This window comes from Euprymna scolopes, chromosome 46, assembly GCF_053919585.1.
Source record: "Euprymna scolopes isolate OS-2025 chromosome 46, ASM5391958v1, whole genome shotgun sequence".
Classification (NCBI taxonomy): domain Eukaryota; kingdom Metazoa; phylum Mollusca; class Cephalopoda; order Sepiida; family Sepiolidae; genus Euprymna; species Euprymna scolopes.
This window is the reverse complement of record NC_136527.1, coordinates 70,556,687-70,584,302: the sequence shown is the minus strand read 5'-3', so window position 1 is coordinate 70,584,302 and position 27,616 is coordinate 70,556,687. Positions and strand designations below refer to the sequence as shown.

The 27,616-nt window shown below is 36.2% G+C and overlaps 1 protein-coding gene across 1 annotated transcript; it reads left to right on the top strand.

The window, feature by feature from the left end:
- Window positions 1–27,465, top strand: LOC145271010 (uncharacterized). The gene is made up of 2 exons (XM_080126575.1): window positions 1–82; window positions 23,341–27,465. Exon 2 carries the CDS (start codon window positions 24,094–24,096, stop codon window positions 25,144–25,146), a length of 1,053 nt encoding a protein of 350 aa, XP_079982701.1. The 5' UTR covers window positions 1–82; window positions 23,341–24,093; the 3' UTR covers window positions 25,147–27,465.
- The last annotated feature ends 151 nt before the right edge of the window (window positions 27,466–27,616 follow it).

The window sequence follows — 27,616 nt, the reverse complement described above, 5'->3', positions numbered from 1 at the left end:
CGCCATCATGAATGTCGACCTCTATTCTTCAAATTCTTCTCGTTTTAATAGTTTCTTTGTTAAAAGAAGATTGTCCAAAAATGTAAGTTTTGCATTTAATTGCTTTTTATGTATATACGTTTTAGTTGGGGGTTTGTATTACTGTACACATAGATTCGAAAAAGTTGTCGAAAAACAAATATATAACAAATAAATGTTATCAAACGCAAGATAAGTTACTTTTTCTACCAAACTGGATATATTTTTCGTGTTTTTATTCAATGTAACATGTTTATGCAGCTCGAAAAACATACAGTGTTCAAAATTAAAAATGGCGCCCGACTCTCTCTTTAATACGGTAAGTTTGGGAAAAGGTGTTATAAATAAAAAAACTAGACAAAATACTGTTATAAACTCGCTCAATATATGTTACCGTGACATAGGTTAACATATATTCGGTGGGGTTTTAATAAAATTTTGTCTAGTTTATTATTTATAATACCTTTTCCAAAACTCACCGTGTTAAAGAGAGAGTCGAGCGCCATTTTGAATTTTCGAATACATCGGTAAACACTATATGGTTTTCGAGCTGAATAAACATGTTACATTGAATAAAAACACAAAAAATATATCCAGTTTGTTAGAAAAGTAACTTATCTTGCCTTTGATAACATTTATTTGTTATATATTTTTGACAAGTTTTTCGAATCTATGTGTACAGTAATACAAGCCCTTTTGTTTATTTATTTTATTTTTTATATTTTTACTACGAGGCATGATGCCAAGACTATTTGGGATGACACCATTTAAACTCTTTCGTTTAGTTTGGCATTCTTCAACTTACTTTAATGGTTGTGTAGAAACATTGGCACCAGAGGATCTTAGCTTCTTGCAGAGGCATCTTTATTGGCTGTTGATGCTAATCCCAAGTTTGACGTACAGGTCCTCGATATGATATGTAACCACATTGTGACTGCATCACCGTTTTTCATTTTCTTTTAGGTTGTTTTTTTTTTTATATCTGAAAAGGTGATAATACTGGCATTGGCAACTGCCATTAAATTTGAACTCCAACTCTAACTGTTCTCTTCTCTCTGCACTTTGCACACTGATATTTATTTTCAGAAAATTTACAAGGTAAAAAAATCAGAAAAATTTGACACAAGGCCGAAGATGGGGGAGGGGAAAGGACGGTCTTCTCTGACTAGTGCTTACTAATCTAACCTAACTGGTTCCTACTTTCACTCTACTTACACCATAATACCACATTCATACTATACATCCATCAGCGTATACATCCTTCATCAATCACCATAAGAACATCATACCATGATAACCTAATTAAAACCCATAAGAAAGGGGGGTTTGGGAAGATAAAAATTTTATATACAAAATAAAAATGAAATATTTACAATGTTAGTAACAAAAGACCCCCCCCCCCCGTTGTTAAACTATGGCAGATACACCGATTCGCCAGTCGAAAGGGTGATGCGGGTCCGAACGCTTTATTTATAAAACACCTCTTACGAAAACTTCGAAAGGGAACCCGCATCTCTGGCGAATCAAGCGATCTGTCACCTAATTGGGGAGGGGAGTGGGGTTAAAAAAAAACAAAAAACGCAGGGACAAACTTAAAAAGCGGCCTAATGATCGCTATCACACACTAGCTAGGTTATGAACACAGAAGCCTAAATAATGGTCCTACTCTTGCCTATATCGTGACCTACTCTGGACTAAAAACGAGTCAGAGCTGACGTTCGTTTCTGTTACCCAAAATTCTTTTTCCTAAGGAACATCCAAGAACCAGTCAAGACTTGCTTCTCTCACCCGACACACACGCGCAACTGACACCCACCTTTCAACAAAGTCTGACGAAGAGAGTCTAACTCTCTCGGCCTTGATACGATCCTTCAAATAATGACGGAAGAGTCGTATAAGGTCAAGGGGAGCGAAGTCCTCAGATCCATAGACCACTTTCATACATGTGTTCCCGATAACACCTCTCATCACTGCTAGCAAGGTCAAACACAATTCTTTTCTGAGCCTATCCGTTGTCGGAGCCCAATTGCTACAGACATTAATAGGAACTAAGGTTAATGAGGATGTGTTCAGTATGCGGACCATGAGACCTGTAACAAACTCAATCAGCGGCGCCACGATGCGACAATAAACGAAGGCGTGACATAAAGTCTCGTCCTCATCGCCGCACCGTTTACAAATAGGCGAGTCCACCAAGTCAGCTGAGTGGAGTCTCTTACCGACCCAGAGAGCATCCCGAATTACCAGCCAGGTCAAGGAAGCCTCATCGTTAGTGAGGCATCCTGACCCAGGCGCCCAAGGCCAGATTGAGTGGAGCTGCTCCTTCGTCAAAGGGAGCCTCTCACCGATGACATCCGTTACGGATCCCCTCACTAAAACCCGATATAATGCCTTTTAGGACAACAGCAGAGTGTTAGAGAGGCTTTCCTTCACTCTTAAGAGGGACTTCAGTGCGCGCCGGCACTCGCGATAGAAGGGACATTCACCTCAAGGCAACCTGTGTGCCTCCCCCTCGGAGTCATGCACCCCTCTCAAAGCTGGGAAGGCTTTCTTGGTGTCCTCCATCCAGAGGCCACCGTTTTCCCTATCTTGTGTGCACATTCGATCTAGGTAGTAGAGCCGTAGCGTGTGTAGCCGAATCTCCACGTTTGGCATACCTAGACCGCCTTCAGAAGGATGTAGGTAGCAGACATCGCGACAGACCTTAGGGGCCTTTCCAAGCCATAAGAAGTTGAAAAGAGCCCTCTGCAAATATAACAGTGTATCTGACGGGATTGGAAGCACTGATAGACGATAAATAGCGATCGGATAGATGTGGGTATTACACACCTCCGCTCGCCCCTTTAATGAAAGGTTTATACTGATCCACCGTGAAGCTGCAGACCGTACCGCTTTCAGAACCTCCGACCAATTTTTCTCCAGCTGGAGGTCAGGACCAAACCAGACGCCGAGTATCTTGCAAGGCCCATCGCTCCAACTAAAGGGCCCCTGAAGGGGCATACCCCTCCAGGCACCAATGCGCAAACCCGAAGACTTGTCGCAGTTAATTTTGGCCCCTGTTACCGTTTCATACAATCTGATTTCTACACCGACGACACTAATCTCAGCACTGCTCGTTACAAGCACAGTTACGTCGTCGGCATAGGCGGAGTACTTCGCCTGGGCATCCACACCTGGAAAAGTGATTCACCCTTAGCCTGCGCAAAAATGGCTCGATCGCAAGCACATATAGCATGGGTGATAACGGGCACCCTTGACGAATGGAACGTGACAAACTGAAGGGTCTCGACCTCTTCCCATTTACTTCTACCATCACCGTGGGGTTAGCATAGAGAAGATGAACCCAAGAGCGAAATTGCGGGCCAAAACCGGCCGCCGATAAAACAGCCCCCAAGTACCGATGGTCAACCCTATCGAAGGCTTTGGACTGATCTAAATTGATCAGCGCGGCCTCAATGTCGACTTTTTCTATCATCAGGCGTATCGAGGGCAAGTTATCCTGGATTGTCCTGCCCTTCACGGCACATGTTTGCTTGAGGCTAATAAGACGAGCCAGGACAAGCTGCAGACGATTTGCGAGAATCTTGGCCAAAATCTTTAACTCAGCGTTAAGCATCGTTAAGGGCCTTAAATCCCCACCATCTTTGCTTTTACGAACAAGCTTTATCACACCCATGGTAAAGTACTTGGGGATTGAGCAGTTCCTAAACCATGAGTTAAACAAAACCGTCAGTAAAGGGACAAAGATGTGCGACAACCTTAAATGCACTTCGTAGGGAAGACCATTGATCCCCGGTGACTTATTAAGGCCGACCCGCTTTAAGGCTTCAATGACTTCATCCTCTGTTATGCCACCTTCGCACCTAGCCGCTTCGGTCATCGAAAGATGAGAAAAGTCAGCCAAATAGGTGTCGAACTGTTCTAATGACAGACCGGGTTCCATGGAAAAAAGCTCCTGGAAATGAGATCTAAACGCCTCCAGCACACCCTGGTTTGTGGTCATGGTACGCCCGTCCGGCAATGTGACACGAGCGATGTGCCTATCAGCCACTTGCCTAAGCTCCTCTGCACGCAGTTCAGCGGCCATGTTTATTGCTTCCTGGGGCATTCTTTTTAACCTAGCCCTAATCACTAAAGCTTGGTGCTTCTTTTCAGCAAGGGAGGCAAGCCGAGCCCTAATTATATTAACGCTAGCACTATCCCCCTCCTCCACCGCCTGATCTAGTCTAGACTCTAGTATCACTTTAGCTGCCCTAGAATCTAGTTTGAGTCTTTTGCTAAAGTCAGCAGCAAAGGACCTAATGGCTTCCTTAATTTTTACCCACCACTTATTCCCAATAATTGCCCCCGTCAATTCCCGCTGTAGGGTTAGTAATAGCCCGTCACGGAAGCCCTTCACATTGAACAACGACGTGTTGAGCTTCCAGTAACCGGCTAATCTAGGCTTAGGTCTATCTAAGTTTACCCATACACAAACAAGTCTGTGATCCGAGTAAACTATATTGTGGAAACTTGGACAATCCAATACTCCTACGTCGACTCGCCTAACTAAGAACCGGTCGATATAGCTCAAGAGCTGTATCGAATCGGAGCCGCCTCTACCTGTCCAAGTCACGGGGCTTTTCATTTCGGAATTTGTCGATAAGATCAAACTTATCCACAAATTCACGAAATAAAACAGCATCCCGATCTCTGTTAGTTCCCTTAGATGTTAACCCAAATCGATCTAACTAGGGATCCAGGACGGCGTTCCAGTCTCCCGCTAAGATAACCGTTCTGGAAACATCTATGAACTGCTCGATCTGCCGAAAAAAGCCAGCCAGCCCAGTATGGCTATTGGGCGCATAAACCCCAATAAGACGTAATGCCCTACCCTTTATGGTAACATCCAAAACACATAGTCTTCCCTCCGGATCCAAATAACACGGGTCACACGACGCATCTAGAGACCTTTTAACTAGCCAGGAAACCCCTCTCGAGCGAGAATTATAGTGCGCTGAGTAAGCCTCAAAGGTCTTAGACAGTGCACGCAAATGGTCACCAGGAATAAGGTGGGTTTCCTGCACACAACAGATATCCACTCTGAGGTGCTGCAGGTCCAAACTCAAGCGCCATTTGCGCGAGTCGGCCCTTAACCCTCGGATATTTAAACTAGCAAGCTTGAGATCCATGGTGGTGCCTTAGGGTTGGGAACCAGGAACGAACATCGCGGTCGTGAGCATGCCGACGGCTCTCGTGAGGGAATAGGTACCCATCGGAGTATTGATGAGGCCGTCATGAGAGATACCACCGCCATGCAAAGGATAGGTTAGTTTTGCTATCCTATATAGGGAGGGGTGCATTTTTACCGGGACCCTCCCAACACAACATTTTTTAAGGTTTCTTATGTCAGAATCTTTAAACACAACAAGGGGAGTGGGAAGGTTGAAGGCTTTATTTGCCTCTTCTAACATTTGCCAAAGGTCCTTGGCTTCTTCTTTTTTCTGAACGACGGTTAGGATTCTTTTAGCATTTGGAAAATTAACAGGGGTATCTACTAGTTTCCCCCCCCCCCACCTCCTTGAACTCAATTAGTTTTGTGAGGTCAGTTCCTTTGAAGTTCTTATGATTGTTAATGGCGGCTTGATTTAGTATGCAAATGTCTTTGCTAGGGAGGTAGAGAGTCTTTTTCTTGTGTTCAGGCGAGGGGGTAATGTCCATAGCAGAATGTGTGTTAGAAAATGTTTTAGAAGGAGATGCAAGGGGAGTGTTGTGAGTGGTCGCAGAGGTGGATGGAATGGGAGAGGAGGGTTTGTGTTTTTTTGAAGTGCTTAAGGGTATTAGTTTAGGCTGTTTATGAGGGACCGGAGTTGTGACTGGAGGAGGCATTTTGAAGGGGGAAGGAGTTTTTGGCTTTGTAGGAGACTGGGTGATAGGGTTGGTTAAAGATTTGGGGCTTGGTTTCGGAGAAGTGGGTTTACATGGGGATTTGGGTGATGGGCGTTGAGCGTCTAATTTCTTTTTTAGTTTAACAATTTCCAGGTATTTCTCTTTTCCGGGGTCGTTTTGCAGCATTGCCTGTTCTTTCATTTGGTCAAGGCTCAGGCGTCCAGGGGTTTTTCTCCCAGGGGCGATCTGCCAGGGTTCTCCTCTGAGGATTTTGTCCTAGTTTGTTTTGTTTGTTTCGTTGGTAGGAGGCTTGGGAACGCTTTTTGATGCGGATCCCAAGTGTTGTCCGTTGGATTTTTGGGTGTTTGGTGGAGGTTTCTTTAAGGGGCACTCTGATGTAAGGTGGCAAATCTTGCTGCAATTCCAGCAGGTCGGTCTTCTGCCAGCTACTATTATAGGTAGTTTTTCTTCTCCTGCCTCGAGGAAGAAAGGGATCGCATCGAAGTTTACCTTATCGAGGAGGATGTCATATGACCATATGCCATGGAAATCGTCCACCTGCACTGAAACCATTTCGCCATATTTTAGAAGGAAGGCGCCGATGTGTTCTCCTTCAATGTGGTGAGGTACATTAAAAACGGACACCGTAGTCCGACGTTTTCCCATATATTCTGATCTTAGTATAAAGTGCTGAGTGATTATCTCTTTTTGTGAGATAGTTATGCAATCTTCTGGGGAGTTAAAAAGTACGCTCCATGTGTTGTAACCCTTACACTTAACGATGCATAAAGGTCTAAAGTTCACTGTTATATGTGTGTGTGGGTGTGTGTGTTCTTATGTATCTTACATGCAGTTCACTGTTATATGTGTGTGTGGGTGTGGGTGTTCTTACGTATCTTACATGCAGTTCACTGTTATATGTGTGTGTAGTTCACTGTTATATATATGTGTGGGTGTGTGTGTTCTTACGTATCTTACATGCAGTTCACTGTTATATGTGTGTGCAGTTCACTGTTATATATATGTGTGGGTGTGTGTGTTCTTACGTATCTTACATGCAGTTCACTGTTATATGTGTGTGTAGTTCACTGTTATATATATGTGTGGGTGTGTGTGTTTTTATGTATCTTACATGCAGTTCACTGTTATATGTGTGCGTAGTTCACTGTTATATATATGTGTGGGTGTGTGTGTTCTTATGTATCTTACATGCAGTTCACTGTTATATGTGTGTGTAGTTCACTGTTATATGTGTGTGTGGGTGTGTGTGTTCTTATGTATCTTACATGCAGTTCACTGTTATATGTGTGTGTAGTTCACTGTTATATGTGTGTGTGGGTGTGTGTGTTCTTATGTATCTTACATGCAGTTCACTGTTATATGTGTGTGTAGTTCACTGTTATATATATGTGTGGGTGTGTGTGTTTTTATGTATCTTACATGCAGTTCACTGTTATATGTGTGTGTGGGTGTGGGTGTTCTTATGTATCTTACATGCAGTTCACTGTTATATGTGTGTGTAGTTCACTGTTATATGTGTGTGTGGGTGTGTGTGTTCTTATGTATCTTACATGCAGTTCACTGTTATATGTGTGTGTAGTTCACTGTTATATGTGTGTGTGGGTGTGTGTGTTCTTATGTATCTTACATGCAGTTCACTGTTATATGTGTGTGTAGTTCACTGTTATATATATGTGTGGGTGTGTGTGTTTTTATGTATCTTACATGCAGTTCACTGTTATATGTGTGTGTGGGTGTGGGTGTTCTTATGTATCTTACATGCAGTTCACTGTTATATGTGTGTGTAGTTCACTGTTATATGTGTGTGTGGGTGTGTGTGTTCTTATGTATCTTACATGCAGTTCACTGTTATATGTGTGTGTAGTTCACTGTTATATGTGTGTGTGGGTGTGTGTGTTCTTATGTATCTTACATGCAGTTCACTGTTATATGTGTGTGTAGTTCACTGTTATATATATGTGTGGGTGTGTGTGTTTTTATGTATCTTACATGCAGTTCACTGTTATATGTGTGTGTGGGTGTGGGTGTTCTTATGTATCTTACATGCAGTTCACTGTTATATGTGTGTGTAGTTCACTGTTATATGTGTGTGTGGGTGTGTGTGTTCTTATGTATCTTACATGCAGTTCACTGTTATATGTGTGTGTAGTTCACTGTTATATGTGTGTGTGGGTGTGTGTGTTCTTATGTATCTTACATGCAGTTCACTGTTATATGTGTGTGTAGTTCACTGTTATATGTGTGTGTGGGTGTGTGTGTTCTTATGTATCTTACATGCAGTTCACTGTTATATGTGTGTGTAGTTCACTGTTATATGTGTGTGTGGGTGTGTGTGTTCTTATGTATCTTACATGCAGTTCACTGTTATATGTGTGTGTAGTTCACTGTTATATATATGTGTGGGTGTGTGTGTTTTTATGTATCTTACATGCAGTTCACTGTTATATGTGTGTGTGGGTGTGGGTGTTCTTACGTATCTTACATGCAGTTCACTGTTATATGTGTGTGTAGTTCACTGTTATATATATGTGTGGGTGTGTGTGTTTTTATGTATCTTACATGCAGTTCACTGTTATATGTGTGTGTAGTTCACTGTTATATATATGTGTGGGTGTGTGTGTTTTTATGTATCTTACATGCAGTTCACTGTTATATGTGTGTGTAGTTCACTGTTATATATATGTGTGGGTGTGTGTGTTTTTATGTATCTTACATGCAGTTCACTGTTATATGTGTGTGTAGTTCACTGTTATATATATGTGTGGGTGTGTGTGTTTTTATGTATCTTACATGCAGTTCACTGTTATATGTGGGTGTAGTTCACTGTTATATATATGTGTGGGTGTGTGTGTTCTTATGTATCTTACATGCAGTTCACTGTTATATGTGTGTGTAGTTCACTGTTATATATATGTGTGGGTGTGTGTGTTTTTATGTATCTTACATGCAGTTCACTGTTATATGTGTGTGTAGTTCACTGTTATATATATGTGTGGGTGTGTGTGTTCTTATGTATCTTACATGCAGTTCACTGTTATATGTGTGTGTAGTTCACTGTTATATATATGTGTGGGTGTGTGTGTTCTTATGTATCTTACATGCAGTTCACTGTTATATGTGTGTGTAGTTCACTGTTATATATATGTGTGGGTGTGTGTGTTTTTATGTATCTTACATGCAGTTCACTGTTATATGTGTGTGTAGTTCACTGTTATATATATGTGTGGGTGTGTGTGTTCTTATGTATCTTACATGCAGTTCACTGTTATATGTGTGTGTAGTTCACTGTTATATATATGTGTGGGTGTGTGTGTTTTTATGTATCTTACATGCAGTTCACTGTTATATGTGTGTGTAGTTCACTGTTATATATATGTGTGGGTGTGTGTGTTTTTATGTATCTTACATGCAGTTCACTGTTATATGTGTGTGTAGTTCACTGTTATATATATGTGTGGGTGTGTGTGTTCTTATGTATCTTACATGCAGTTCACTGTTATATGTGTGTGTAGTTCACTGTTATATATATGTGTGGGTGTGTGTGTTCTTATGTATCTTACATGCAGTTCACTGTTATATGTGTGTGTAGTTCACTGTTATATATATGTGTGGGTGTGTGTGTTCTTATGTATCTTACATGCAGTTCACTGTTATATGTGTGTGTAGTTCACTGTTATATATATGTGTGGGTGTGTGTGTTTTTATGTATCTTACATGCAGTTCACTGTTATATGTGTGTGTAGTTCACTGTTATATATATGTGTGGGTGTGTGTGTTTTTATGTATCTTACATGCAGTTCACTGTTATATGTGGGTGTGGGTGTTCTTATTCTTCTTCAGTTTCTTTTGCCTTGGAAGTTTACAAACTTACCTGCTCATTTTTTGTATTTATTGAAAATCAATGTGTGTTTTGACCGAATTCAGTAGTTTTGCATTCCGTTTATGTTAATAATTTAACCCTAATTTCAGATTATTTGTTTTTTAATTATATCCTTTTATTTTCAGATTTATTATAATTTTATTTAGCCATAAAAAATCATAATGTAAAACTAATGGGTGTTTAGCCAATTAAATAGTTTTTAAGTAGTTTTGCATTCAGTAGTTTTGCATTCCGTTTATATTAATAATTTAACCCTAATTTCAGATTATTTGTTTTTTAATTATATCCTTTTATTTTCAGATTTATTTTCAAATTCTTGTAAAAGCCGTGAAATTTGAATCAACCAGTCTTATGAATAGCACTGGTTTCAAAGACTAAATGGAGATATTCATACCATGTTTAACCGCATGTTAGGAACACATTCCTCTCATACCACTTTATTGGCTCCTGTCTTCTTTATTATAAATACATATATTTTATACACTTTACACTACTTTTGGTTTCTTTCATTTGTGACCCCTAGCACTGGTCTACAACAAATACATAAAAATTGTAACTATAATCTCCAATACATCTACTCAGTTTTGTGTTTTGAAACAACTTTGTTTTGCTGAATTTCAGTAATTTATACTTCACGAAGAAGTAATTTAATCTTAACTTCAAATTATTTAATTATCCAATTTTACTTTCCAATAAACACTTACCTGCTCATTTCCTGTAATTTTGAAAACCATCTTTGTTTTGCAGTAATCCAGTAATTTTTCACTAAAATTTGGAAGAAGTAGTTTAATTTTGTCTTCAAATGATTTAATTACATTATTTTACCTTCCAACAAACTTTTTCTATTACCTGCTCATTTTTTGTTATTTATTGAACATCAATGTTTGTTTTGACGGAATTCAGTAGTTTTGCATTCTGTTTAGATTAATAATTTAACCCTACTTTCAGATTATTTGTTTTTTAATTATATCCTTTTATTTTCAGATTTATTTTCAAATTCTTGTAAAAGCCGTGAAATTTGATTTTCTTGTGTAAAAAATTAATATATAAACGGCTGTATATCTATCTGTCAGTTTGTCGTTCTGTCTTTCTGTTTGTCTCCATATTTTCAAACTCTATCTCCTCCAAAACTAAAAGATGCAGAGCGGTGCTACGAGCCTCAAATGATTGGATTTTTTACGGACCATTCTTTTATGGGTGGTTAGCCAGTTAAAAATGTTTTTAAGGGGTCAAAGATGTGCAACAATATAATGCAAACATAACTGATTACCTTGGCCAACAGATGATGCCTTCTTGGTCGCTGGACTTCCATCTTGCTGGGGAGTGGAGTGCTGCCAACAGACTCATCAATGAACAACAAGATGGAATTTGAAGCTTCAATCTTTTTTATTCAAGGCAAGCCTAACATCTCGGACCCTAATTGTTGGGAGTGACCCAAAATCTCCCGTTTGCATTTCTCTGCTGCTAAGACCAACTCTGCCCATGTGGTCGTCAACCGGAAGACCTACGACCACAATTCCATGTCACCCCTTAATTTCTGGTACATCTAATTTAGGTCGTTCAAGGTGACTTGGGTTTGATGCTTGTCAAACCCAACCTTTCTGACTCTGCTAAATCGCTGATGAGAGATCAAAATATGCTTATATAACTTTCTATTTCGAAAACTACCTAGACAGCAATTAAACTGGGATTCCCAATACTACAACAGTAATAAACATTCAAAATTTAGAAGCTATTTCAGCTTTTTATTACCTGTCGATGATGGAGGGCAAGATGTTTGCAGTCTGGTTGATTTCTAAATTAAGTGGTGCTTGGGAAGTTTCTGAGATGTGTATATGCAAACAATATAATGCAAACATACATGATGCCTTTTTCGTCGGTTTTATGGGTGTTTAACAGATTAAAATTGTTTTTAAGGAGTAAAAATGGGTCAAAATAAAAAAAATTGCTATACATTTTGTACATTCATCTTATTTTATTTTTAAATTTTAATCAGTTCATATGCGTGTCACGTTTGTACAGTGGTAACGTCACCAGCTTTGAATGCCACTGTTTTGGTTTCGATTCTAGCTAATGACACCTAAATACATTTTTTACTTTTGAAATCACGACTCTACAATAATATATACGCAAATCTGGACAAATTAAAATATCATATTTAAGCGTATTTTACGCCCAGGCAAAATCGCCCTCCATTAGTATATTAAAAATTATAACTTTATGAATACATATTTAGCAATAAAAAATCATAATGTAAAACTAATGAGTGTTTAACCAATTAAAATAGTTTTTAAGGGGTTAAAAATGGGTCAAAATTAAAAAAATCGTTATACATTTTGTACAGTCATCTTCGTTTATTTTTAATTTTTAATCAGTTTATATGCGTGTCACGTTGGTCACTAGATTTGAATGCCGCAGTTTTTATTTCGATTTTAGCTGATGACACTTAAATACTACTTACTTTTGAAATCATAACTCTATAATAATATATACGAAATCTGGACAAATTAAAATATCATATTTAAGTCTATTTTACATCCCGGGAAAACCGCCCTCCGCTAGTATATTAACGAATTATAATTTCGTTTATTTTTAATGTTTAATCAGTTTATATGCGTGTAATATTGGTCACTAGATTTGAATGCTGCAGTTTTTATTTCGATTCTGGCTGATGACACCTAAATACTACTTACTTTTGAAATCACGACTCTATAATAATATATACGAAATCTGAACAAATTAAGATATCAAATTTAAGTCTATTTTACATCCCGGGAAAACCGCCCTCCGCTAGTATATTAACGAATTATAATTTCGTTTATTTTTAATGTTTAATCAGTTTATATGCATGTCACGTTGGTCACTAGATTTGAATGCCGCAGTTTTTATTTCGATTTTAGCTGATGACACTTAAATACTACTTACTTTTGAAATCACGACTCTATAATAATATATACGAAATCTGGACAAATGAAAATATCATATTTAAGTGTATTTTACATCCAGAGCAAACCGCCCTCCACTAGTATATTAACGAATTATAATTTCATGAACCCTAACCCTAACCATAAGAAATTAAAAAAATTATAATGCAAAAGTAAAGTTATTTGATTTATGATTTCAGACATACCAGAAAATCCGAGCTGCATATGTGTATCACCAAAATCCTCCAGAGAAGACCCTAATTTACCTTATATGTGCTTCTAGGTTACACTTGCTTACACCACTGCATTTTTATTTACCCTCTATCTCCCCCACAATAGCGGAGTTACTATCCTTAAGAGCATATCTGAAAAAATTGACCACATCCTGTCTACTCACCCTTCAGCTAACATCCACATTTGTGGTGACTTCAATGTCCACAATGCGGAATGGCTGACCCACTCAAACAAGACAGATGATGAGGGGAGGTTCTGTCATGATTTTGCCATTGCATATGACCTCACCCAGATTGTCCACGAACCCACCCGAGTGTCCAATACTTCCAGTCAGTATGCTAGCCTTCTAGACCTTTTTCTCACAGCTTCCCCTGGCTATATTCAAGTTCTGTTCTGTCTTTGTGTGTTTAAGAAAAAAGATGGTCTGATGTTGAAATAGTTTTGGAATAACAGGTAATTATATCTACATGTAAAACTGTTTCATGTTAATTATTTATTTAAGGATTATTGTTATTGTATAAGTTTATTTTATTTCTAAAATCGTCAATTAATTTGAACACTACAACTTTTATTAATGTTCTAAGAAATAATAATATTGCCCATAGAATTTATGAAATTCAAGAGAAAAAACTGTAAATTTTAATAAGATAATTTTTTTATAGATTTATTATGCATTAATGTTATCAAAAAGCACCTTATCTTTAAAATTATATAAAAATAATAATATTTATGTACTTCAAATAGAATTATGTTTCTGATTTTTAAGATGGGTGCAATATATTGACTTCAAATAGCATTATGTTTTTAATTTTTGAGATGGGCACAATATATGGACTTCAAATAACATGTTTCTAATTTTTAAGGTGGGCTTCAAATAGCATTATGTTTCTCATTTTTAAGATGGGCACCATATATTGACTTCAAATAGTATTGTGTTTCTGATTTTTGAGATGGGCACAATATATGTACTTCAAATAGCATTATGTTTTTTATTTTTGAGATGGGCACAATATATGTACTTCAAATAGCATTATGTTTTTTATTTTTTAGATGGGCACAATATATGTACTTCAAATAGCATTATGTTTCTCATTTTTTAGATAAACACAATATATGGACTTCAAATAGCATTATGTTTCTGAATTTTAAGATGGGGACAATACATATTATCTTTATTATTAGGACTTATCTTGAATATTATTTTTGCAACATTTCAGAAGATGTTACCATCACTTTTTTTGGATGTATGTTGTTGCACTTGAGTATCTTCCTGTTAAACTCGGAAATTTTAATTTCGTATACAATGCTTTATTTAAGGCATTGAATAGCCTCTGTCCTCTGTCTTATCATTTAGTATCTTAAGAAATTCACATATAATTTTATTAGCCATAAAAAATCATAATGTAAAACTAACGGGTGTTTAGCCAATTAAAATAGTTATTAAGGGGTCAAAAATGGGTCAAAAATTAAAAAAATTGTTATACATTTTGTACAGTCATCTTCGTTTATTTTTAATGTTTAATCAGTTTATATGCGTGTCATATTGGTACAGTGGTAACGTCACCAGCTTTGAATGCCACTGTTTTGGTTTCGATTTTAGCTAATGACACCGAAATACTTCTTTTACTTTTCAAATCACGACTCTATAATAATATATATTCAAATCTGGACAAATTACAATATCATATTTAAGCGTATTTTATGCCCAGGCGAAATCGCGCTCTGCTAGTATATTAAAAAATTATAATTTTATTTAGCCAAAAAATATCATAATGTAAAACTAACGGGTGTTTAGCCAATTAAAATAGTTATTAAGGGGTTAAAAATGGGTCAAAATTTTAAAAATTGTTATACATTTTGTACAGTCATCTTCGTTTATTTTTAATGTTTAATCAGTTTATATGCGTGTCATATTGGTACAGTGGTAACGTCACCAGCTTTGAATGCCACTGTTTTGGTTTCGATTTTAGCTAATGACACCGAAATACTTCTTTTACTTTTGAAATCACGACTCTATAATAATATATATTCAAATCTGGACAAATTACAATATCATATTCAAGCGTATTTTATGCCCAGGCGAAATCGCGCTCCGCTAGTATATTAAAAAATTATAATTTTATTTAGCCCAAAAAAAATCATAATGTAAAACTAACGGGTGTTTAGCCAATTAAAATAGTTATTAAGGGGTTAAAAATGGGTCAAAATTTAAAAAATTGTTATACATTTTGTACAGTCATCTTTGTTTATTTTTAATGTTTAATCAGTTTATATGCGTGTCATATTGGTACAGTGGTAACGTCACCAGCTTTGAATGCCACTGTTTTGGTTTCGATTTTAGCTAATGACACCGAAATACTTCTTTTACTTTTGAAATCACGACTCTATAATAATATATATTCAAATCTGGACAAATTACAATATCATATTCAAGCGTATTTTATGCCCAGGCGAAATCGCGCTCCGCTAGTATATTAAAAAATTATAATTTTATTTAGCCCAAAAAAAATCATAATGTAAAACTAACGGGTGTTTAGCCAATTAAAATAGTTATTAAGGGGTTAAAAATGGGTCAAAATTTAAAAAATTGTTATACATTTTGTACAGTCATCTTTGTTTATTTTTAATGTTTAATCAGTTTATATGCGTGTCATATTGGTACAGTGGTAACGTCACCAGCTTTGAATGCCACTGTTTTGGTTTCGATTTTAGCTAATGACACCGAAATACTTCTTTTACTTTTGAAATCACGACTCTATAATAATATATATTCAAATCTGGACAAATTACAATATCATATTCAAGCGTATTTTATGCCCAGGCGAAATCGCGCTCCGCTAGTATATTAAAAAATTATAATTTTATTTAGCCCAAAAAAAATCATAATGTAAAACTAACGGGTGTTTAGCCAATTAAAATAGTTATTAAGGGGTTAAAAATGGGTCAAAATTTAAAAAATTGTTATACATTTTGTACAGTCATCTTTGTTTATTTTTAATGTTTAATCAGTTTATATGCGTGTCATATTGGTACAGTGGTAACGTCACCAGCTTTGAATGCCACTGTTTTGGTTTCGATTTTAGCTAATGACACCGAAATACTTCTTTTACTTTTCAAATCACGACTCTATAATAATATATATTCAAATCTGGACAAATTACAATATCATATTTAAGCGTATTTTATGCCCAGGCGAAATCGCGCTCCGCTAGTATATTAAAAAATTATAATTTTATTTAGCCAAAAAAAATCATAATGTAAAACTAACGGGTGTTTAGCCAATTAAAATAGTTATTAAGGGGTTAAAAATGGGTCAAAATTTAAAAAATTGTTATACATTTTGTACAGTCATCTTTGTTTATTTTTAATGTTTAATCAGTTTATATGCGTGTCATATTGGTACAGTGGTAACGTCACCAGCTTTGAATGCCACTGTTTTGGTTTCGATTTTAGCTAATGACACCGAAATACTTCTTTTACTTTTGAAATCACGACTCTATAATAATATATATTCAAATCTGGACAAATTACAATATCATATTTAAGCGTATTTTATGCCCAGGCGAAATCGCGCTCCGCTAGTATATTAAAAAATTATAATTTTATTTAGCCAAAAAAAATAATAATGTAAAACTAACGGGTGTTTAGCCAATTAAAATAGTTATTAAGGGGTTAAAAATGGGTCAAAATTTAAAAAATTGTTATACATTTTGTACAGTCATCTTCGTTTATTTTTAATGTTTAATCAGTTTATATGCGTGTCATATTGGTCACTAGATTTGAATGCTGCAGTTTTTATTTCATGCCTCTGTCCTCTGCCTTATCATTTAGTATCTTAAGAAATTCACAATTGTATTCTTAGTATCATCCATGCTAAGGGTCGAATTTTTTCTTTGTCTTTTTTTTTTTTTGTATTTTAATGTTATTGTATTCGTGGGCGTCTGTGTTCCATTAGACAATCTATTAGAATCGTCTAACGAAGTGTGAGATGAATTAATGAAAAGAACAGAACAAAAAGGGGGGAGGTGTGGGGAAGGAGTTAACGCAAATCAAAAGCAGATGTTAATTAGATTCCGCCACAATACCATTGTCCTTGATTCATTAAGTAATCGCATAAGAAATAATTAAATCTAATATATAAAGTTATCCTGTCTGATTTTTCATATTACACTTAAACAGGGGGAAAAATGAGAAAACTCAATATTTTATTCTGGTTAGCAATTTAAATTTACTCAGTACTTAATTCATTATACCATGGCTTTTTAAAAACATATAGGGCGACAAAAAAAAACGGGCCCCAACTCTATTTAGGCCTCGTTTCTTAGTGTTTTGTCCGAATTAAATGAAACGTTGGTCATAACTAGTTTATTATATTCAAAACATCACATAAAAACACTAGGGTCTTTGGCCTTTTTTTCTCTGTTGACTGTAAAATGCTCAGAAAAACAATTAAATGTCCTCTGTTTTTTTTTTGGTCATCCTGTATTAAAACATCTTCTTTAAAATAAGAAAGAGGAAAATTGTTAATCCAAATGTATATAAAATATAAAATATATATAAAAAAGTAAAATGTCTGTGTGTCTGTTTGTGTACATTTTCCTACCAAACTACTCTGTCAATTTTCCGTCTAAAGACTTGATATTTGACATAACGTATATTAAGATTAAGGAAAATCTTTTTAATCGGTTTTCAACCAGAAATTTTGCTGTTAAGGGGTGAAAATTCAAGGATTTGATCCTTAAAAACTCTACCAAACCCCTCGGCCAATTTTTGGGTCTAAGCACTTAAAATTTTAGATTTACGTTATTTGGACATGGATCAAACTTTTTAATTTGATTTAAGCCCAAAACAATAACTGTTAATGGGTCAAATTTTAAATATATATATATGAAATGAAATATTCTATATGCGTTAAAATGAAGAGTTGTTTATTTATATGTCATATCAACTCTTCGTTGTAATGTTAGTTGATTTATATATATTCTCTAATTTTCTTGCATCTTTAAATTTTCATACATTAATTTTTGGGCTTGACCTTTACTCTTGATCTGAAATGGAACACGTACATCAAGTCTGTTGCCAAGGTCGCTGGAAAAATGGTGGGACGCTTCTACCGCTCCAGAAGATATCTCACTACTGATGCAATTCTCTATCTATATAAAAGCCAAGTACGTCCAAGGATGGAATACTGCTGCCACATCTGGGCAGGAGCTGCCACCGTACTGTATATCGATACTCTATGGCTGACTGGGATAGCTTCCGTACATTCATATCTGACCTACATCTGCATTCAATGTTTAAAAAGGATGTGTCCTCTATAGTATCAGACCTGACCAAATGGTTCATTGTAGGCATAGACCGATTCATACCATCCAAAAAATTCCAACAAAAACCTAAGAGCTAGCCATGGTTCTCCCCTGAATGCACACAGAAATCACTTTTTCCATAGCTACCAACGTAATAGATGTACTGAGACTAAAGCTGCTTTCAGGACTGCCAGCAACCCCTGTAAAAGAGTAATAAAAGATGCAAGAGATCTATAAGCTCAGTCTGTTAAATCCAAAGCAGCTGAGCAACAGCTTGGTTCCCACCATTTCTGGCAAATAGCAAATAGGATTTTGAACAGAAGCGTGTATTCTATCCCAACTATCATCAATGGACCTGAGGTCATCTTGTCAGAATCAGACAAGGCCAGACTATTTGCCAAGAACTTTGCAGCTAATTCTACCCTATGCGACAATGACCATCAACTCCCCATATTTCCTCCTATAACACAGAACACGCTATGCAACATACAAATATCTGTGAATGAAGTTGCCAAACTAATCAAGAATCTTGATTCCAGTAAGGCAACTGGCCCTGACGGCATTCCAGTTATAATGCTGAAAAAGCTCCAACCAGAACTTGCTCCCATACTTACAAAACTGTTTAAGCGTTGCCTTAAGGAGAAGTGCTTTCCTACACCCTGGAAAACCTCATCAGTATGCCCTGTATTTAAGAATTCAGGTGAAAAGTCATCTCCCTCTCAGTACAGACCAATAAGTCTCCTGTGTGTCATGAGTAAGTTGTTGGAATTCATATTAAATAAAGAAGTAGTCAACCACCTCAACAGAAACAACCTTCTTAGTGACATGCAATATGGTTTCCGCTCTGCAAGATCTACAGCAGATGTGCTAACGGTTATATCACATATGATTAGTGAATCTCTTGACAAAGGTTTCCATTCCAGGGCAATTGCTCTTGACATATCGAAGGCCTTCAATAAGGTATGGCATAAGGGCCTACTTCACAAGATTTCCAGCTACGGTATTACTGGAAATGTTTTCTCAATCATTAAATCATTTCTCTCAGATAGGTTCATAAGAGTAGTGGTTGATGGGCAGAAATCAGAGGCCCACAGTATTAATGCTGGAGTCCCCCAAGGGTTCCATCCTGGGCCCAACTCTCTTCCTGATTTACATCAATGATCTCCCAAAACACATACTTACATCATTTGTTGACATCTATGCTGATGACACGACCATCTATGGCAACACATCAAAGGTCATAAATGACAAAGTTCTCTCTAATTCTCTCTCCTCTGATTTTGAGTGTGTGGTACTATGGGGGGAAGAGGTGGCTGGTCACTTTTAATGCATCCAAAACCAAGCTTCTATCTTTACATCATCAACGCTCTGATCCCCATCTGGCATCAATTGAAATAGATGGATCTCGTCTTGGAGAGGCTCCATGTTTTGACAAGCTTCTGGGTTTGACCTTTACTCCTGATCTGAAATGGAACACATACATCAAATCTGTTGCCAGGGACGCTGGGAAAATGGTGGGATCCTTCTACCGCTCCAGAAGATGTTTCACTACTGATGCAATTCTCTATCTGTATAAAAGCCAAGTACGTCCAAGGATGGAGTACTGCTGCCACATCTGGGCAGAAGCTGCTAAAAACAGCCTATCCTGCCTTGACAGAGTACAATATAGACTTCACGGTTTAGTGAGGGATGCCCTTTTCTCTTCGCTGCAACCTCTCTCCCACAGAAGAGACGTTGCTATCCTGTCTTTTTTTATTGTTATTTCCATGGCATGTGCTCGTCTGAGCTCCAATCCCTCATCCCCCTCCTCGCCAATCTTTCACGGGAAACACCCGTCTGGCTGAAACTACTGTCAATAATTTTCCCCACTCTTTATCTGTGCCTAAATCCAAACGTAGATTCCATGAGCAGAGCTTCTTTCTTAGAACTGCACGCCAGTGGAACTCTCTGCCGCTTGCCTGTTTCCCACCTGACTACAACTTGGACGTCTTTAAGTCCAACATAAACAAAGTCCTGACAAACCACCCCTTAAGTAAGACAGTCTATCAAAACCACCAATACTAATGATTACTACAATACTATCCCATTGATTACTTTACACGCAATAACCCTTATCCCTGAGTGGCCTCCGGGCTTTGATAAGTGGTGACCCCATGAAAAAAAAACCCAGCCTATCCTGCTTTGACAGAGTACAAAATAGCCTTTGTGGTTTAGTGGGGGATGCCCTTTTCTCTTCCCTGCAACTTCTCTCCCACAGGAGAGACGTTGTGAGCCTATCTTTCTTTTATCATTATTTCCATGGCAGGTGCTCGTCTGAGCTCCAATTTCTGGTTTCCCCCTCACTAATCTTTCATGATAAACACCCGTCTAGCTGAAACCACTGTCAGTAATTTTCCCACTCTTTATCTGTGCCTAAATGAAAATGTAGATTCCATAAACAAAGCTTCTTTCTTAGAACTGCACACCTGGGGAACTCTCTATTACTTGCATTGAAAAACATTATTTGAACAGTATTGCAAATAAAATATAAGTTTTGTAAAGATCATCAATAAATGGTTCTGAAATATTATTAAAAGGAATTTCTTTCATTTGTACACTAAAAAAATGTGTCTCAAAATTATTACATTTTTATCTCATTAATGAAGGATCTGTGAAAACTTTGTTAAATATTATCTATAGAAATAGAATACATTTAATTAATTGTTATATTGCTGTTAAAATCAAGCATGAATTTAGGAACTTCATAATAATATTTTGGGTTTGTATTACTGTACACATAGCTTCGAAAAAGTTGTCAAAAACAAATATATAACAAATAAATGTAATCAAAGGAAAGATAAGTTACTTTTCTACCTAACTGGATACGTTTTTAGTGTTTTTATTTAGTATAACATGCTTATTCAGCTCAGAAAAACATACAGTGTTTACCGATGTATTAGAAAATTTTAAATAGCGTCTGATGCTCTTTTTGACATGGTAAGTTTGGGAAAAGGAGTTAAAAATACAAAAACTAGACAAAATATTGTTAGAAACTAACTCAATATATGTTACTGTGATATAGGCTAACATATATTCGGTGGGTTTGTAACAGTATTTTGTATAGTTTTTTTTTACTCATTTTCCCAAACTTACCGTGTCAAAGAGAGAGTCGGGCGCCATTTTGAATTTTCCAATACATCGGTAGACACTATATGTTTTTCGAGCTGAATAAACATGATACATTGAATAAAAATCATCCAGTTAAGTAGAAAAGTAACTTATCTTGTCTTTGATAACATTTATTTGTTATATATTTGTTTTTTGACTACTTTTTCGAATCTGTCTGTACAGTATGAAAAATTTGAGTTCATTCAAAGAATATGTATATCATAGAATTCACTAATATTTTTAATCGATAAATTCACCATTTTTTGCTATAAAATCATAAGGAGAGTTAAAAAAAATTAGTTATTAAAAAAAAGTTCGGTTTTTTAATTATTAAAAAAAACGATACACGGGATTGAACCTAAAATCTTTCCACCAACCCCCGCTACTCTAACCGTTACACTAACATGTCATATTGGCAAAATCGCAATAAAAAAATTTATATACAAAAAAAGTTATGCAAAATAAAAAAAGCGTTAGTCACTTATGTACTTACTCTCCTGTTTGTGAACCCATATATTTTGTTGTAACTTTTTTTTCTGCTGAACCAATTTTCGAAATTTTTTTTTTCAAAATGTAGCTAATGAGGTGTTCTATCCAACTATATAACCTGTTTGAAATTTGGTTGCGAACGGAATTAGTGGTGGAGGTTTGAATGTGTCTCGATTCATTCAATTTCGGACTTAAGCATATATTCAACCACTACCGTAAAACAAACCTAAATTTCACATGATATCTTCAACATACAATGCTTAAACCTATTTTTCTAATTATATGGCGCTAATTGGTGTCAGGAATGCACGCAGCGAGGTGCATATTGTGATGAGAGGGGCGTTTGACCGGACGGGATAGAGGAAGAGAGGGCAGAAGAGGGGGTGTTGATGTCTGATTGGGACAGGGCAGAAATGTCTATGGGATTTTGACAAGAAAGGAGTAAAAAAACAAAGAATAATTGTCGTTATATATCTGTTAACATGAAATGTTGTTTTTAAAACCTCTGTTGAGAGGTCTGAAGAGATCGAGACCCTTGGCTGATTAAGGCTGACAACTTAGAATGAGGGTCAAGGGTAAAGATCGGCGCCAAGCATTGTTCGACTTGGAATGCCTAATCACTCCTAATTTGATAATAAGTGAAGGCCTCGGTGCAGGTGGGGGGTTGAGGTTTGGGAGAGATAGGTTCAAAAGAAAGAAAAGAAAAAAGGAGTACAAATTAATAGGATAAAAGAGAGAGAGGTGCTGAGTGGACAAGACGAAAGGTAAGCTCTAAGAGGAAGAAAGAAAGGGTATTTGTAATCGCTCTCTGAAGAAGAGGTGGGAAAAAGGGTTGGATTTAGAAAAAGGAGTTCTAAAGAGAAGAGTCATAGCCAGCAAACGGAATGGCTAGGCTGGCCAGGAGCTTCCAAGATGTTAACTAGCCTGTGTTAATGGGAAATCTGTGACTTTACTGGTCTGGTCTTGCATCGTTTCACTGCTATAGTCAGTCACCTCAATTTGGACAGTAGCTGTTATGAAGTAATGAAATTAATAAATAGTTTGTTATTGTCATAAACCGGAGTTCTGTTTGTTTGTGGTGAGGACTCTTCATTTTGCAGCAAGCCTCAAGGACCAGCAGAGTGATTGATGTACCCGGAAACTACCTACACAGGGTAGGAGACGATTCAATCGAGAGGCAAAGCGCCCCACCATGAAAACACAGCGGGTAAGGACAATCTTGTAACGGGACAATGTACGATCAAAAGAACACTGTCACATCAGGTTGAGTCCGACGAGGTTAAAGACCCCTGGTGTGGTTGGGTAAGAATCGGTATCATTATAATTATTGTATTAAAATAAACGTTTCTGCACTTTAACGTCATAAAAAAATAAGTTGGTTTGCAATAAACATGTATTAATTAATGACCAGATTTTCTTGAAATTTAACATTTACTTCTTTTTAATTTTACAGAATATCCAGAAATCATTGCAGGAAACAAACGCAAATTGAGGAAAGTTAAACGAGGGAAACTTGAGACAACATAACCTCGTAAACTATACAATATTATGTATCATACATTGCGTTTTTCATGTTATTTTTTAAAGAAACGTTTTCCTATTAATTGTGAATATATGTCATTTATTCTCAGTTTTGTTCATCAGAAATGTTACTAGAATACATTTTACAATTGCAATTATGATGCATACCTTTTTGAAGGCCCTTTAATTCCAGTCATTTAAAATAAACTGAAGTAAAACATACAGCTGATTGTAAAAACTGAAATTATATATAATATTGCAAAACAGTCTTTCAGAATCATCACTTAAAATATGTCGAAAATTAATGATACTTGACTGATATTTGAGAATCTCCATGTATCGTTATTTATGTGGTGTTTTGAATATCATCTATATAAGATGTATAAATATCAATTCAATATATCATTTGTGATCTGTTTTCATCAGACTGCATGGATAGAAAATCATTATTACTAAATTAACATTCAGACATGTACTAGTTTACCAAAATGACACCCATAATTTTTTATATAAATTATTATTACTTACAATTAAAAACAATGCATTATGATAGTTAACTACTCAAGGATTTACCTAGTTTTAGATACATAAAAAATTACAAATAAATGAAACTTTAAATTTTGCACAAAAGCACGTAAAGAAAAAGTACAGAGAAAGATACATTTTAAATATTTTGACTTCCAAAATGAACTATGAATCTGATATCAAAGAGAAACCATATTCTTGTGAAGTATGTGGCTCTTCTTTTACACACAAACATACTATGTTGCGCCATATAAAAATTCATACTGGAGAGAAACCATATTCTTGTGAAGTATGTGGCTCTTCTTTCGCTATGAAACAACATATGATACAACATTTGCGAATACATACTGGAGAGAAACCATATTCTTGTGAAATATGTGGCTCCTCTTTTACAATAAAACAAGCTATGTTACAACATATGCGAACACATACTGGAGAAAAGCCATATTCTTGTAAAGTATGTGACTCTACTTTTACAAGGAAAGATTATATGTTGCGACATATGCGAACACATACTGGAGAGAAACCATATTCTTGTGAAGTATGTGGCTCTTCTTTTTCAAGGAAACATAATATGTTGGAACATGTGCGAACACATACTGGAGAAAAACCATATTCCTGTGAAGTTTGTGGCTCTTCTTTTACAAGGAAACAACATATGTTGCAACATATGAAAACACATACCAGAGAGAAACCATATTCTTGTGTAGTTTGTGGCTCTCATTTTACACAGAAACATGATGTGTTGCGACATATGCGTACACATACTGGAGAAAAACCATATTCTTGTAAATTATGTGGCTCTTCTTTTACAATGAAGCAACATATGTTTGTACATATGCGTACACATACTGGAGAGAAACCATATACTTGTGAAGTATGTGGCGCTTCTTTTACACAGAAAAATCATATGCTACAACATATGCGAACACATACTGGAGAAAAACCATATTCTTGTGAAGTATGTGACTCTTCTTTTACAAGGAAAGAAGAGATGTTCCAACATATGAAAAAACATACTGGAGAGAAACCATATTGTTGTGAATTATGTGGATCTGCTTTTACAAGCAAACAAATTATGGTGCGACATGTGCGGACCCATACTGGAGAGAAACCATATTCTTGTGAAGTATGTAAATCGGCTTTTACAAGAAAATATCATATGTTGCAACATATGCAGATGCATACGACAAAGAAGCAATATTCTCATTAAATGTTTGCTTTTTAAAATATATTTCATGCAAACATACTGTCAGCAAAATGATTTTCCTGTAAATTACGTTGTGTGTAGCTTTTACACAAATATGCCATGATGTTGCAGACCTGAATAGATACTGCATGGAAACTAAATTCTTATTTAGCATCATCTCAAAAATTCAGAATTGCATTAAAAATCAATGTGGCCCCAAAATAATACAAAAATTTAAAAGACTTGAACAGCTTTACCAAAAACTAGCAAGAATGAGGAAGCACTTAACATTCATTTGCTGGTGCCATGATCTTTAACTAGTACCATCAGGCTTAACTTTAAAACTCACAGCCAACTCCAGGAGAATACATAAGATCATAAGTCAAGTGAGACACAAACTTTTATAAGACAGATTCCACAACTGCCGGTGGAACGTATCAGTTACAAGCAAAAGTCTCAAACACCTTTACACCCCTCTTAAAAAATATATCTCTGACTAGATCTTTCATACAAGAAAGAATTTAAGAAGTTCAAATTATGACAAATAAAAAAAACTGGAAAATTTAAAAGCTAATGATAAAAAATCCCAAGTCCATCATCCATCAATAAGAGCCATTGGCAACATAATTAAACGACAAATAACCCTAACCCTATATCCCTGAAGGATCAGTGCTAAATAAAGGACTCAACTTCGCCATAACCACTAAACGAATTCTATTCGTGGACATAATAGCTCCAATAGAGGAGGCAGCCCTGAACTTAGCTAAGACACAAGGAGATGAACTAAGATGGAAAGTGAGACAAGCACTATAAAAATCAAAATCCCCCAAACCCAACTTCTGAAAAGAAGAAATATCAACCATCAAGTCACTACACAGTAATGATAACATCATAATACTGCCCACTGACAAAGGTAATGCTACTGTTGAAATGAACAGGAGAGTAATCTCTAACAGACCCTTAGCAGGATCAGACATCTAATGCCGCATGCAAAATATGGAGAACTGACTCTACACCACAGCAGGCTACAACGTCTATACAGCCTACTCAAGATCTATAAAGACAGCATTGCACTAAGACACATTGCCAGAGGCTCAGCATGCCATTCTTGGTGAGGATAATAACCCCATTTGTGGGCAAATTCATATCATACTTTCAGAACTCAGCATATTTCATTGAGATAAATCAACGATACTCCCATCAATTACGGTCCTGGATATGACCTTAAACTATATCCGATGGTGAGGCCCCAGCTTGTGGGCTTTGGGGAGTGTGGAGCCACCTCTTAATTGCCATTGTTCCCAGGTCCATTCTGACCCAGAGTGGTAGTACCTGTTCGGGTCCCAACTATGGGTTAAATAGAAACTTAAAAAACAAATAAAAATATTCTATTAAAAACGTTTTCTTCAAAATCACTGGATCGGCATTAAATGACTTAAAAAGGGTTGATATGCCGTAAAACAAAAACAACCAACCAACCCATCAATTTCAGAGTCTATTCGCAAAATTCCCCACTGATGAGACTCTAATGATCTGGCCTTTGGACCGAGATCAAAGTGTAGTATCTGTTCTTCAGATGCTGCACTTCAATTTCTTGTTTTCTGTCAGTGGAAGAGAAGTCCTTCATGACCGAGACAATTTTAAATTTTTGTTCCTTTTCTCCACGTTAAAAAACAACCCTGGTGTCTAACTCTGTCCCGTGGAGAGGCATAGTAAATAGGGACTTTAACGCTTGTATGGGAAAGACTGACACTAAAGAAACGCACATGGATCCCAATTTACAACTTAATAGAGATGCTTTAAAACTGTAAAAAAGTATGACACATTCATAATTTTCTTTCATGTTCTGTAAATAAATATATTTTATAAATATCTAAATAGTTCGACAAAATATATAATATATTAACTTAAATAAGCATAATTATTTGAAAAGTTGCGCGATTAAAATTTTTTTAAATTGATAAAAAAAGTTTACGTATTTTATATATTTTATTAGAAGGGCGTGAAAAACATAAACATAAAATATAATTGAAAATTGTATCGATTCCGTGCTTCCATAGTTCAGTTCGGGTGACAACTTCTGGGGTGTTTAAAAGTTAGGGTTTCCCTTTATTCAGCATTACCCATTTGTTTTATAATTTACGGACACACCCTCAAACTCACGGTCTGAAATCTTGCAATGCTGAGCTAACCTCTTTTTCTTTGTTGAAAATGAAATGAATTTCACACTCGATGATGGTCATAGTTTTCAACAATGGAAATGTTATGCCTATAACACCCAAGATGAGAATAATTGCATGAACAACCAAAACAATACAAATAAATTCCTATTTGTTGAAATTATTTATGTTGTTAGAGTTGTCTTTCTTGCATTATTTATACAATACTGGTAAAAGATATTTCCCTAGCCATGTATTTTTCGACCTTTTTTTCATTAATATTAGGATACTCTACTCCTTAATTGTCACAGCAATTACATTATATAGTCTCAAAC

Excerpts from the sequence above, each read along its gene's own strand:
- LOC145271010 (XM_080126575.1), top strand. The coding sequence starts at position 24,094 with ATGAACTATGAATCTGATATCAAAGAGAAACCATATTCTTGTGAAGTA.